The sequence below is a fragment of the Babylonia areolata genome, chromosome 11 (genome assembly GCF_041734735.1).
Source record: "Babylonia areolata isolate BAREFJ2019XMU chromosome 11, ASM4173473v1, whole genome shotgun sequence".
Taxonomy (NCBI): domain Eukaryota; kingdom Metazoa; phylum Mollusca; class Gastropoda; order Neogastropoda; family Buccinidae; genus Babylonia; species Babylonia areolata.
In genome coordinates this window covers 5,373,068-5,388,067 of record NC_134886.1, presented here as the reverse complement: position 1 = coordinate 5,388,067, position 15,000 = coordinate 5,373,068, and the positions used below count along the sequence as shown (strand labels likewise).

Genomic DNA, 15,000 nt, shown 5'->3' with positions numbered 1-15,000 from the left:
AAATATAGCCCTCGAGGGAATGAGCAGTGTGTGTGTGCAGCTGTGGCGCAGTGGTAAAGCACACTACCGACTAAGGAAGCGAGGGTGTCGACACAGGTTCGAATCCCGATTTTAATACGTGACCGGGATTTTTTTTTTTTTCTGCCTCCTCCTCTCGTGGGTTTACCCGTTAAATGGTTAGATCGAGCTGCACCACACACACACACACACACACACACACACACGCATGCATGCACATACGCACGCATACGCATACATACACACACGCACATATGCACACACATACGCACGCACGCACGCTCTCACGCGAAAATACACATTGAACGCACGCATACATACAGACTCACGCACGCATACACACACACACACACACACACACACACACACACACACACACACACACGCACACTCTCACGCGAAAATACACATTGAACGCACGCACACATACAGACTCACGCACGCATACACACACACACACACACACACACACACACACACACACGCACGCACGCACGCACGCACGCACGCACGCACGCAAAGATACACACTCACGCACGCACACATACACACTCACTCATGCACGCATACACACACACATCTCTCTCTCTCTCTCTCTCTCTCTCTCTCTCTCTCTCTCTCTCTCTCTCTCTCTCTGAACATACTGATTTTTTTTTTTTTTTTTCCGACTTTCTGTTCAGAGTTATGAATGAGAGGGTTAATTCGATCAACAGAGGAACTTTGCTCGGAGAAATAATCCCTACCACATACAAGCCAAGTCAAACAGGCCCTGTTTAACAACAACAACAACAACAACAACAAAAAAACTGACAGATTAAAAACACACCGCCTTCTCTCACACGCAATCGATAACACGCGACTAGCTGGTCGCGCTACCGTTTCTCCTGGCGTCCAAATTTATTGTAAACCTTATCTGTCCAAATACGCTCAAAGAATTAACCCATATCCCAAGGTCATTAAAACTGTGTCGAGATATATATATATATATATATATATATATTACACTGACATTTTTTTTTTTTTTTTTTTTTTTTTTTTAATCATAAAGACGTAAAACTGAAATTCCCAGAAACGAAACGTGGAAACTTACAAACAGGTAACATTTACGTATTCCTAACACTTACAACAACAACAACAACAAAAGTAATACTGACATTCTGGAACCACTTCATTCTGCCATTTACAAAACACGTTACATTAACATTCACAACACGTAACACTGAAATTTACAAACACGTTACATGGACACTCACAAACACGTGACACTGACATTTACAAGCATCTACCAAGGACATTTACAGAGATGTAATACTGACACTGAGAAACTCGTAACATGGACACCTACAAACACGTGACACTGGCATTTACAAACACGTAACACTACTGAGAAACACGTAACACTGACATTTACAAACACATTACACTGACATTTACAAACACGTTACACTGACACTGTAACACTGATATTTAGATACACGTAACACTGACACTTACAAACACTGACACTTACAAACATGTAACACTGACACAAACACGTGACACTGACATTTACAAACATGTAACACCGAAACTTACCAACACGTTACACTGACATTTACTGGATTTCTTTAACGAGAGCAGAGGAATACGAAAACTAATAATGCAGTTTTACTTTCATCCAATCCTCATGGCAAATGAAAAAAATGTATAACAAGAGAGGCAAGGCCTTCAAGACTCACTTGTGACAAATTAAGTCCCTTAGCATTAATTACAGAGTAATTTCCCTTTTACTATCTGCACCAAAACGTTTGCAAAATAAATACAAATTCCACGCTTAGCAAAAGAAGATCCTGTTTGAATAAAAAATGAAAATAATGAATCCTCTTGTTGTTGTGTCAGAATAAGAGGTCAAAGTAAATGCAGTTTGCATATAATTAGGCTTCTTTTTTATTTTTTTGTGCCCATCCCAGAGACGCAATATTGTTTTCAACAAGATGACTGGAAAGAACTGAATTTTTCCTATTTTTATGCCAAATTTGGAGTCAACTGACAAAATATTTGCAGAGAAAATGTCAATGTTAAAGTTTACCACAGAGACAACCGAACACCGGGTTAACTCTCTCCATACGAACGGCGAAAGAGACGACGTTAACAGCGTTTCACCAGTACTGAGTGAGTTAAAACATGGACTCACTTTGTTTACACAAGTGAGTTAAAAAAAGAAAAGAAGGGGGGTGGGGAAGAAATCAACACAAAAAAAAAGACGCAAGTAATTACTGAAACAGTGATAAGAAACTCTAGAGAGAGCTGGACAGTACAAGGTCTTCAAAGAAGAAACATAGGATTCACCCCCCACAAACGCAGCGTGTATATGCACACGAAGAGAGTGTGCGAGCGAGCGAACGAGAAAGAGACAGAGACACAGAGAGAGAGAGAACGGTAGATGAGGTACAAACAAAGAAAGAGGTAGAGAGATACAGATATGCAGGCAGAAACACAGAGAGAGAGAGAGAGAGGGGAGGGAGAGAAAGAAAGAGAGAGGGGGAGACACAGAGAGAAACGCAAACCGTTGACGGATAATCAATTTCCCTTTGTCTTCTCCCATCAAGCCATTGAACTGAAAAGCATGTTCGCGGGGTTTTTCCCCATTTGAATTTTATTAAGAAAATTTGTTCCACAAAAAAAAGAAGAAAAAACACAATGCCATTTCCAACCCAACGTCAGAATTGACATTCGGAAGCTAGGGGCAAAAAAGAAGGTATGTGTGTGTGTGTGTGTGTGGTTTTGATGCCATCTCTTATAGAGATATCATGAGGTGTGCATTGCCTATGTATTGCATATGCATTAGGAGTGTTGTGTCGTATGTGATGTTGTTGTGTATCTGTGAACATGAAGTGTTAAGAATTTTTCTTCGCTGTAAGGCCACGCAGGGTTATGTCTGCAAAATGTCGCTTTAGTGTTTAACTGCATGGTGGTGGTGGTGGTGGTTTTGTACATGTAGGTTTTTTATATTGCTCAGAGAATCTGAGCATGTTTACATGGAAAGATGCTATGTAAATTAATAGTAGTAGGAGGAGGAGGAGGAGGATTATTACTATCGTTATTGCTGTTGTCGTTGTTGTTATCATTATTTTTTGTGGACGTGATTTGAAGCACTTCGTTCATAAAAAAAAGACTAAATTAATATTCAGGGTTGAGCGATTTCAAGAAACATACGAACTTTGATATAAACCTTTGAGGGGGATGCTGACGATGTATCCTGTCAATTCGTGGTTTGTTTTGTTGGGTTGGTTTTGTTTGTTGGGTTTTTTTTGGGGGGGTTGTGTGTGTGTGTGTGTGTGTGTGTGTGTGTGTGTGTGTGTGTGTGTGTGTGTGTGTGTGTGTGTGTGTAATGTGTGTGTGTGTGCTGTTTTTGTGTTTTTTTCCTTAACTGCAACTGCTACCATCATCAACATTATTACCACAACCATCACCAATGCTGCTGCTGCTGCTGTCACTACCATCAGTGCTAATACAACCGCGAGGGCTTTTTCGCTACTGCTCACTACATATTCTGTTACAAGATCCCAACATAATTTTACAATAACAAGATTCAGTTATGCGTAGCCGAAAAGAACAACATCTCTCCCTTTGTTGATAGCACACTCTACAATCCACGATTATCCGGTGTGTGTGACGGTGGTGCTAAACAAAATCCCTACCTTAACTCACTCAGTACGGCCAGTCCTCTCTTCTCCTCTACACAGACCCCTCGGATGTCCAGTGGGTGTCTGAATGACCCAACCTTTAGCTTCCGTCGTCAGAATTGTGGTATTCTTTGTCAACATTCACCTCTTCAGCATAAGAGCCTTCCGCTTGCAATAATTTGATGATGATAATTGGGGTGAAACGCTGTTAACGTCGTCTCTTTCGCCGTTCGTATGGAGAGAGTTAAGAGTGCACAATTCTTTTCTCTCCACCACCCCCCACACCACCACCCTACCCTACAAACAACTGTAATAATGATTCACAAGCAAAAGATTCTCTTCCCTCTAAAGCTACTAGAATTCTTTCCATCGATTTTCTCCCCACAACAAAAGATACACAAGATTTATGGGCCGAAGATTTATTCCTCCCGAAGATAAACGAGAAAAAAACAAGCCCAATTCGCTTTCCGCTTCAGCATTCGACGTAATGGGCATTGATAAAGCCATCATCATACACAGCAACCCAGCTGCTTTAGCAAAGATATAATATTTCATCAAAGACGTATCAATAGGAAGAAAACGCGCACGGCTAACTGGCAAATGTTATCCTTTCTTCTTCTTCTTCTTCTTCTTCTTCTTCTTCTTCTTCTTCCAATGTTAGCTTTTATCAAACATTAGCTATCTGAGCTTTCCCATCTTTTTTTTTTTTGTTTTTTCGGTTGTTGTTTTTTTAATGTTACAGCCTATTTTGTTGAGCGAAACACACGCACGCACGCACGCGCGCCCGCACACACAGACACACACACACACACACACACACACACACACACACACACACACACACACACACACACACACACACACACACACACACACACACACACACCGCGTGCGCGCGCGCGAGTATGGAGACATTAGCCACGAATTAACAAAGAGATAGCGAAAAAAAGAAAGAAAGAATTCAAGGAGAGAGAAAGAGGGGTGGCGGGGAGAGAGAATGAGAGAGGGAGAGACAGATACAGAGAGAGGGAAGAGACATAGAGTGAGATGGAGGGGAGACAGACAGACAGACAGACAGACAGACAGACGGGAAGACAGAACAAAAACAGTGGAAGAAGGTGGGCCTTTCTTTATCCTTGTTCCTTCAAGAGTGGTCAATTATTGCGGCAAACAAGCCGTCTCTGCCGGAACGAACAATGGTGCCGACAATCATTCAGACAGGAAGACAGCCGTTGCTGAAGCAGTTTCTGGATTTTTTTTTGGGGGGAAGGGGGGTCGGAGGGAGGGGGGTTCAGTTGTTGTTCCAGAAACCACCCGGAAACAAGTGTGCATGCAGCGCCGCAAGCATGTGCGTGCATGCGTTCTTTTCGTGAGCGTGTGTTTGTGGGAGGTCGTGGTAGGGAAGGGGTGGAGGAGATGGGGGAGGGGGGAAGTTGTGTGTTGGAAGGCGGAGGAGGGTGGGGGGGGGAGGGGACGGTTAAATGGGTAGCATATGTGTGCATGGATATGTTTGTTATGAGTGTGTTTATGTGTGTGCGTGCGTGGCCTTACTGTACGTGTATGTGTGGGGTTGCTTGTGTGTGTGTGTGTGTGTGTGTGTGTGTGTGTGTGTGTGTGTGTGTGTGTGTGTGTGTGTCTGTGTGTGTCTGTGTGTGTGTGTGTCTGTGTCTGTGTGTGTGTGTTCGTTCTTTAGTTTAACGTCTTTTCATTGTAAGTGATATTAAACGAGGGAAGGAAAAAAAATCGAGTGGGAGGAGGGGGAGGGGGTGGGGGGGAGGGGAATTACTGTGTACGCATACGAGTAAGTGAAAGTGTGTGTGTGTGTGTGTGTGTGTGTGTGTGTGTGTGTGTGTGTGTGTGTGTGTGTGTGTGTGTGTGTGTGTGTGTGTTTGAAAATTATTGATTTAAGTTTTGTTTATAAAAAATAAACAAAAAAAACATAACAATATAACATATTTCTAATGTGTGTGTGTGAATGTTTCCGTGCGTGTGAAATCATGTATGTGTGCATATCTGTCTGCAAGCTTACATTACATGCATCCGAGCGTGCGCGTATGTGCTCGAGCATTGCCACAGTGACTGAAATTTCAGTGCAGGGTCTCCTCCGATATGTGGACTTCTGGCTACCAAACAATGATACTTTCCTGTTGACTGCCTGCGCTTGGATAGCCAGAGGACGATCCTGGGGATTGCTGTGTGAAGGGAGAGGGGGTCGGGGGTGTGGGTGGGTGGGTGTGATAATTCTGGGGATGTCCTGCATGGAAGTGATGTCCCTTAATATTAAGATGAGGAAGCTAAAAACAATATCTAGTTCAAAGATGACTCTCTCTCTCTCTCTCTCTCTCTCTCTCTCTCTAAATCATATACTCAGAGCTAATTAAGTAGAATTAATGTCAAGTCCATGAATATTATGATATTGTGTCATCTATTCAAGTGTTATAATACCCCTTCCCATGCCCACCCCCAGTCCCCTGGTTTTGAATTGTGGTCCATGGCCAAAGTTCATTAAAACAATTTCGTTCGTTCGTTCGTTCGTTCTCTCTCTATTTCTCTTTCTCTCTCACTCAGTATATTTTTCCTTCTCTTGGTCTTTCTCTATACGTTACTCTTTCACTCAACACTCTCACTATCTCACTCACTCTCTGTCTCTGTCTGCCTGTCTGTCTCTGTTTCTGTCTGTCTGTCTGTCTGTCTGCCTGTCTGTCTATCTGACTCTCTCCACTAATCATGTCTTAGAGCTTCTTTCAGCAAAACATACTCTATTGAGAATACACCCTTTTCGTTCATAATAAAGAAAATGTTTGCTTAGCTGGGCCGACTGTAAAAATAATATAAAAACGGTGACACTGTGTCACCCTGTCTTCACCCAAACTTGATAGGAAATCAATAGTTTCTGTAGCCGATTATCTGACAAGATATTTTACACCAACGTAAAAAAAAGATTAAAAAAAAACACTTTCACTTCTGAAAATCTAGACCGAAGCCAGAACCACAAAGAGCATGAAACATAAAAATCAGACTCTGAGAAACGAATGCTTTTTTAAAATCCATCAATCCTATCCTCGATGAAACGATCCAAGAGCATATTCTTATAAAAGCAAAACAGCTCTCAGAATTTGAAAGCTTCGTTAAAAAGCAATTTATATTACATGTCCACTGACGAGGCGATTCAACAACATAATGTCAAAAGAAACTCAGATCCTCGTAAAGATCAAATCAATAAACGTTTGTCCGGATAAAATAAAATGTGTAAGACCTCATCGTTTGGGGTAATGACCTGGCGCAAATATGAAAATAAAGAGTCGTGTTTCTAAAATTCGAGTCGGTTTCCTTGAAAACCTTGTAAACCATAATAGTTCCATTCTCTCTCTCTCTCTCTCTCTCTCTCTCTCTCTCTCTCTCTCTCTCTGTCTCTCTCTCTCTCTCTCTCTCTCTCTCTCTCTCCCCCCCCCTCTCTCTCTCTCTGTCCTCTTATGTTTTATTGTAAATCTTATGATGACTTGAAAAGTATATGACCGTTTGAGTTTTTAAAAAATAATTTGCATAAAGAAAGAATCTCTTTAGCATGTTAACATAAGAGGATCACGAGGTGATAATCTTGATGGCAAAATTTGTGTCAGAAGCTTTGAAGATTAGGCACAAAATGCTGCAAACAGATACAAACTGCGTGGTCAGACAGGATGGACATACTCTTCTGAAGCCGAATCTGTTTCATTGATAGATGAATGGACGGAGTTATGTGTTAGGCGTCCTGTTGGTTGCTAACATTTTTCTTCAATATAAGAACTTTGTTTTGTTTCAACATTTGCTTTCACCATTTTCATTCGTTTATTCTTATGCTTTCTCATACAAAGAAAGTATGTTAACGCATTCACTCACCCATGTCATAAGGACCTCATGGCTAATGACAAAGTGTCAAAGCATTAAAAAAACAACGTATCCTCCTCTCATTCCTCCCCCCCACCCCACCCTCTCTCTCTTACTCTCTCTCTTTCCTTCTCTATCTCCTTTTTTCTGACTCTCCACACACACTCTCTCTCTGTCTGCTCCCTTTTCCACCTACCACTTCACACTCGTTAAATTCCACCTACCTATATATCCTCTTCATCTACCTAATATCTTCTTATTTTCTTCATTCACTCACACTGTATGTGTGTGCGTGTGTGTGTGTGTGTGTGTGTGTGTGTGGAGTAGGGGGGTGGAGAGAGACAAGCAGCTTAGGGATGGAAATGGGGGGGGGGGGGAGTTTCCTGCATGCGTGCATCTGTGTGTGCGCGCATAGACACACGAGACGCGCGGTTTGTGCGCGTGACCATAACTATGTCCTTGCACGTGATGGTGCGTTTCCACTCAACTGTCGACAAGAAACTCGATCCCCTGATGGGAAGTCTGGGGACCAATGGTGCGGCGGGGACTGGACAAACTGTTCGCTTTTCTTTTTTTTCTTTTTTTCCTCGACTGTTCCGCATCTCTCAGACTGATCAAACGATTGGTGGGTGGTAATCGTCAGGTTATTGTTGTGTGGACTGACTGGAACCGGTGTCACGTCCCGGAATGACACTCCCCCTCTCTCTCTCTTCCCTCCCCTCCCTCCCTCTCTCTCTCTCTCTCTCTCTCTCTCTCTCTCTCTCTCTCTCTCTCTCTCTCTCCTTCCTTCACCATTTTATTCCTTTATTATAATGGTTTGTAATGAAATGAAAGTATACTGATGCATTCACCCATGTCATAGGGACCTCATGGCCAGTGACAATAAAGTGACAAGCATCCAAAAAAAAAAAAGCGTCTCCCCACTCTCGCTCTCCCCTCTATCTCTTTCCTTCTCTACCTTCCTTTTTCTGAATCTCTCTCTCTCTCTCTCTCTCTCTCTCTCTCTCTCTCTCTCTCTCTCTCTGTTCTCCCTTTTCCACCTATCCCCTCACACTCGTTAAATTATCCCCATCTATGTATCCTCTTCATCTACCTGATCTCTTCTTATTTTCCTTCTTCACTATCACTATATGTGTATGTGTGTGTGTGTCGAGGAGGGAGTTGGGTGTGTGGACGAGGAAGCTTAGGGACGGAAAAGGGCGGAGGAGTTTCCTGTATGCGTATGGTTCATGCGCACGTGCGCGTGACTATAACTATGTCCTTGCACGTGATGGTGCGTCTCCACTCGAGTGGCGACCAGAAACTCGATCCCCTGATGGGAAGTCTGGGGACCAATGGTGCGGCAGGGACTGGACAAATCGTTCGCTTTCTTTACGGCTATTCCGCCTCTCTCAGACTGATCAAACGATTGGTGGGTGGTAATCGTAGGGTTATTGTTGTTGTGTGGACTGACTGGATCCGGTGTCACGCCCCGGAATGACACTCCCCTTATCTCTCTTTCTCTTCCCTCCCCTCCCTCCCTCCCTCACTCACTCTGTGTGTGTGTGTGTGTGTGTGTGTTCTCCTTTTTCCACCTATCCCCTCACACTCGTTAAATTAACCCCGTCTATGTATCCTCTTCATCTACCTGATCTCTTCTTATTTTCCTTCTTCACTATCACTATATGTGAATGTGTGTGTGTGTCGAGGAGGGGGTTGGGTGTGTGGACAAGGAATCTTAGGGACGGAAAAGGGCGGAGGAGTTTCCTGTATGCGTATGGTTCATGCGCACGTGCGCGTGACTATAACTATGTCCTTGCACGTGATGGTGCGTTTCCATTCGAGTGGCGACCAGAAACTCGATCCCCTGATGGGAAGTCTGGGGACCAATGGTGCGGCAGGGACTGGACAAATCGTTCGCTTTTTTTTTTTTTTACGGCTATTCCGCCTCTCTCAGACTGATCAAACGATTGGTGGGTGGTAATCGTAGGGTTATTGTTGTGTGGACTGACCGGATCCGGTGTCACGCCCCGGAATGACCCCCCCCTGGGCCCCCCCCCCCGCTCCCCCCCCCTCCACACACACACACACATTCCACCCCGCCCCCCCCCCCCCCCCTACCAAGTTAACGCCATGGGAGCATTCTGAGGAAGCGGCACTGAAATGACTACTGTGGGAAGTTTGCTCTCTGAGGAGGCAGCACCCCTTGCCCTGATATGACTCATCATCTTTATGGACGGGCGCAATAGCCGAGTGGTTAAAGCGTTGGACTTTCAATCTGAGGGTCCCGGGTTCGAATCACGGTGACGGCGCCTGGTGGGTAAAGGGTGGAGATTTTTACGATCTCCCAGGTCAACATATGTGCAGACCTGCTAGTGCCTGAACCTCCTTCGTGTGTATATGCAAGCAGTAGATCAAATACGCACGTTAAAGATCCTGTAATCCATGTCAGCGTTCGGTGGGTTATGGAAACAATAACATATCCAGCATGCACACCCCCGAAAACGGAGTATGGCTGCCTACATGGCGGGGTAAAAACGGTCATACACGTAAAAGCCCACTCGTGTGCATACGAGTGAACGTGGGAGTTGCAGCCCACGAACGAAGAAGATGAAGAAGATCATCCTTATGAAATCGAAACTTTATCAAAAACATTAGAAAGCTTAAATTATTGAATCACTTGTGGAAAAGAAAAGAAAAGAAAAAAAAAGGTCGAGTTGATTTTAGGCAGCCTCTAAGACACTCCCCCTCCATCCCCCTCTCTCTCTTTCTCTTCTCTTTCTCTCCCCTTCCGTCCCTCCCTCTTTTTGTCTCTGTCTGTCTGTCTGTCTGTCTGTCTGTCTCTCTCTCTCTCTCTCTCTCTCTCTCTCTCCTCTCTCTCTCTCTCACCTTCCCTACCTCCCTCTCTTTGTCTCTGTCTGTCTTTCTGTCTGTCTGTCTCTCTCTCTCTCTCTCTCTCTCTCTCTCACCTTCCCTACCTCTATCTCTCTGTCTCTGGATATCTGTCTGTCTGTCACACACACACACACACACACACACACACACACACACACACACACACTCCCCTGCTTTCCCTTCTCCTCCTCCTCCTACCCCCAGCCCACGTGCGTCCGCCTCACCTATTTCTGTTCCTTCTTGTCCTCATATTCTCTTTCTTCTCCTTCTCCTTCTCTCTTTCCCCCTTCTCTTTGTTTTGTTTCCTCCCTCATTTCCGTCCCCAAGCCCTTTTTCTATTCTTCTTTTTCCTCCTTTTTTTTTTTTTTTGCATCTTCTTCCAGTTATTTTTTCCTGCACCCTTCCTCTCTCTCTCTCTCTCTCTCTCTCTCTCTCTTTCCTTCACCATTTTATTCCTTTATTATAATGATTTGTAATGAAATGAAAGTATATTGATGCATTCACCCATGTCATAGGGACCTCATGGCCAGTGACAATAAAGTGACAAGCAGCCAAAAAAAAAAGCGTCTCCCCACTCTCGCTCTCTCTCTCTCCCCTCTATCTCTTTCCTTCTCTACCTTCCTTTCTCTCTCTGTCTGTCTGTCTGTCTCTCTCTCTCTCTCTCTCTCTCTCTCTCTCTCTCTCTCTCTCTCTGTTGTCCCTTTTCCACCTATCCCCTCACACTCGTTAAATTATCCCCATCTATGTATCCTCTTCATCTACCTGATCTCTTCTTATTTTCCTTCTTCACTATCACTATATGTGTATGTGTGTGTGTGTCGAGGAGGGAGTTGGGTGTGTGGACGAGGAAGCTTAGGGACGGAAAAGGGCGGAGGAGTTTCCTGTATGCGTATGGTTCATGCGCACGTGCGCGTGACTATAACTATGTCCTTGCACGTGATGGTGCGTCTCCACTCGAGTGGCGACCAGAAACTCGATCCCCTGATGGGAAGTCTGGGGACCAATGGTGCGGCAGGGACTGGACAAATCGTTCGCTTTCTTTACGGCTATTCCGCCTCTCTCAGACTGATCAAACGATTGGTGGGTGGTAATCGTAGGGTTATTGTTGTTGTGTGGACTGACTGGATCCGGTGTCACGCCCCGGAATGACACTCCCCTTATCTCTCTTTCTCTTCCCTCCCCTCCCTCCCTCCCTCACTCACTCTGTGTGTGTGTGTGTGTGTGTGTTCTCCTTTTTCCACCTATCCCCTCACACTCGTTAAATTATCCCCATCTATGTATCCTCTTCATCTACCTGATCTCTTCTTACTTTCCTCCTTCACTATCACTATATGTGTATGTGTGTGTGTCGAGGAGGGAGTTGGGTGTGTGGACAAGGAAGCTTAGGGACGGAAAAGGGCGGAGGAGTTTCCTGTATGCGTATGGTTCATGGAGTGTGTGTGTGTGTGTGTGTGTGTGTCCTTGCACGTGATGGTGCGTTTCCACTCGAGTGGCGACCAGAAACTCGATCCCCTGATGGGAAGTCTGGGAACCAATGGTGCGGCAGGGACTGGACAAATCGTTCGCTTTTTTTTTCTTTTTTTTTTTTACGGCTATTCCGCCTCTCTCAGACTGATCAAACGAATGGTGGGTGGTAATCGTAGGGTTATTGTTGTTGTGTGGACTGACTGTGACCGGTGTCACGCCCGGGAATGATCCCCCCCTGGCCCCCCCCCCACCCTCCCACCCCCCACCCCCCCCCCACACACACACACACACTCCACCCCGCCCCCCCCTACCAAGTTAACGCCATGGGAGCATTCTGAGGAAGCGGCACTGAAATGACTACTGTGGGAAGTTAGCTGTCTGAGGAGGCAGCACCCCTTGCCCTGATATGACTCATCATCCTTATGGACGGGCGCAATAGCCGAGTGGTTAAAGCGTTGGACTTTCAATCTGAGGGTCCCGGGTTCGAATCACGGTGACGGCGCCTGGTGGGTAAAGGGTGGAGATTTTTACGATCTCCCAGGTCAACATATGTGCAGACCTGCTAGTGCCTGAACCCCCTTCGTGTGTATATGCAAGCAGTAGATCAAATACGCACGTTAAAGATCCTGTAATCCATGTCAGCGTTCGGTGGGTTATGGAAACAATAACATACCCAGCATGCACACCCCCGAAAACGGAGTATGGCTGCCTACATGGCGGGGTAAAAACGGTCATACACGTAAAAGCCCACTCGTGTGCATACGAGTGAACGTGGGAGTTGCAGCCCACGAACGAAGAAGATGAAGAAGAAGATCATCCTTATGAAATCGAAACTTTATCAAAAACATTAGAAAGCTTAAATTATTGAATCACTTGTGGAAAAGAAAAGAAAAGAAAAAAAAAGGTCGAGTTGATTTTAGGCAGCCTCTAAGACACTCCCCCTCCATCCCCCTCTCTCTCTTTCTCTCCCCTTCCGTCCCTCCCTCTTTTTGTCTCTGTCTGTCTGTCTGTCTGTCTGTCTGTCTGTCTCTCTCTCTCTCTCTCTCTCTCTCTCTCTCTCTCTCACCTTCCCTACCTCCCTCTCTTTGTCTCTGTCTGTCTGTCTGTCTGTCTGTCTCTCTCTCTCTCTCTCTCTCTCTCTCTCTCTCTCTTTCACCTTCCCTACCTCTATCTCTCTGTCTCTGGATATCTGTCTGTCTGTCACACACACACACACACACTTCTCTGTCTCTGGATATCTGTCTGTCTGTCACACACACACACACACACACACACACACTCCCCTGCTTTCCCTTCTCCTCCTCCTCCTCCTACCCCCAGCCCACGTGCGTCCGCCTCACCTATTTCTGTTCCTTCTTGTCCTCATATTCTCTTTCTTCTCCTTCTCCTTCTCTCTTTCCCCCTTCTCTTTGTTTTGTTTCCTCCCTCATTTCCGTCCCCAAGCCCTTTTTCTATTCTTCTTTTTCCTCCTTTTTTTTTTCATCTTCTTCCAGTTATTTTGTTCCTGCACCCTTCCTCTCTCTCTCACTCGCTCTCTTGTTCTCTACCCGCTCATTTTTTTCTCTCTTTCTTTATTTGTTTGTTTCTTTCTTTCTTTCCTCCCCTCCTGCACCCCCTCCTCCTCTGCCCGTGTCTTTTTTTGTTTCTTTCTTTCTTTCTTTCCAGCCCTTCCCAACCCTCCTCCTACTCCTCCTCTTTCTCCTCCTCCCCTTTATCCTCCTCCTCCTCCTCTTCTTCTTCTTCTTCTTCTTCTTCTTCTTCTTCTTCTCCTCCTCCACCTCCGCCTCCTCCTCCTCCTCCTCCTCCTCCTCCTCCTTCTTCTTCTTCTTCTTCTTCTTCTTCTTCTTCTTCTTCTTCTTCTTCTTCTTTACTCCTCCTCCACCTCCGACTCCTCCTCCTCCTCCTCCTCCTCCTCTTCAATCTCCTTTCAAATTCAGTGCTTCGAAGAAAATAACTGGAACTCGATTTGTTTTTTGTTTTGTTTGTTTTTTTACAAAAATGAGATAAAATAGAATAAAATAAATCTTTAAAAAATAAACACAAAAAACCAAACAAACATGGGTCTCAGCTGCAGATGGCAAGATGTGGCTTTGGCTTTGTCACGGACAGACCGGATGTTAAGGAGAGGGAAGTGGAGATACTGACTTTTTCTACTTTCTCTCTTTCTTTCTTTCTTTCTCTGTTTCATTCTATTTCATTTATATATTCTTTTCCTTTCTTTTTTTTTCTTCTTGTGTGTGTGTGTGTGTGTGTGTGTGTGTCTGTCTGTGCGTACGAGTGTGTGTGCGCGCGCACCTCGTGCATTAAAGCAACAGGTTTCATGCCAGAATGAATAGAAGTTCATGCTTCTCAATTCTATTCTACTTTGCTCCACTCTACACACACACGCAAGCAAGCAAGCGAGCAAGCAAGAAAGTTAGAACGCACTTATGCAAGCACACACACACACACACACACACACGCGCGCGCGCGATCGCGCGAGAGTGCGCGCGCACCTACGAAGCAGCGAAAAAAATGGAACAGCACTACTACTGCACTTACATGGAAGGGCTGATTCTTGACGGGAGTATGTCCTTTCAGACTTAAGGACATGTTTCACTTTAAAAACAAAAACAAAACAAAACAAAACATCATTCATTTGCATTCTAATGACAATATGAATGGAGAAACCAACAACAACAACAACAACAACATCAACAAATCAATGTGAATATCAATACTGAGAAAACATTAGGAACTTAAGGTAGATAAAGAGAGAGAGAGAGAGAGAGAGAGAGAGAGAGAGAGAGAGAGAGAGAGAGAGAAATGAAATGTTTTAATGTTTTTCGGCCATGGGCACATAAAGAGTCAAGAGGGGCGGGGCGGGAGTGTGGGGTGGGTGGTGGGTGCGGGTGTGTGTGAAGTTTCAGTTTCAGTTTCAGTAGCTCAAGGAGGCGTCACTGCGTTCGGACAAATCCATATACGCTACACCACATCTGCCAAGCAGATGCCTGACCAGCAGCGTAACCCAACGCGCTTAGTCAGGCCTTGAGAAAAAAAAAGAAGAAAAAAAAGAGAGAGAGATGAATAAATAATAGATAAATACATTTAAAAAAAAACAACTACTACC

At 44.8% G+C, this 15,000-nt stretch overlaps 1 protein-coding gene across 4 annotated transcripts in view; it reads right to left on the bottom strand.

Annotated features, from left to right (window-relative positions):
• The window catches only part of LOC143287473 (agrin-like), a 776,455-nt gene that overhangs the window by 674,936 nt on the left and 86,519 nt on the right, over positions 1–15,000 (bottom strand). For 3 of the 4 annotated variants that reach the window (XM_076595485.1, XM_076595484.1, XM_076595486.1), the window contains exon 3: positions 14,433–14,489. The exons of the other annotated variant lie outside the window; for it this stretch is intronic. In XM_076595485.1, the coding sequence (XP_076451600.1) occupies positions 14,433–14,489 (57 nt within the window). The remainder of the gene's footprint in view (positions 1–14,432; positions 14,490–15,000) is intronic. 4 annotated transcript variants of the gene reach the window in all.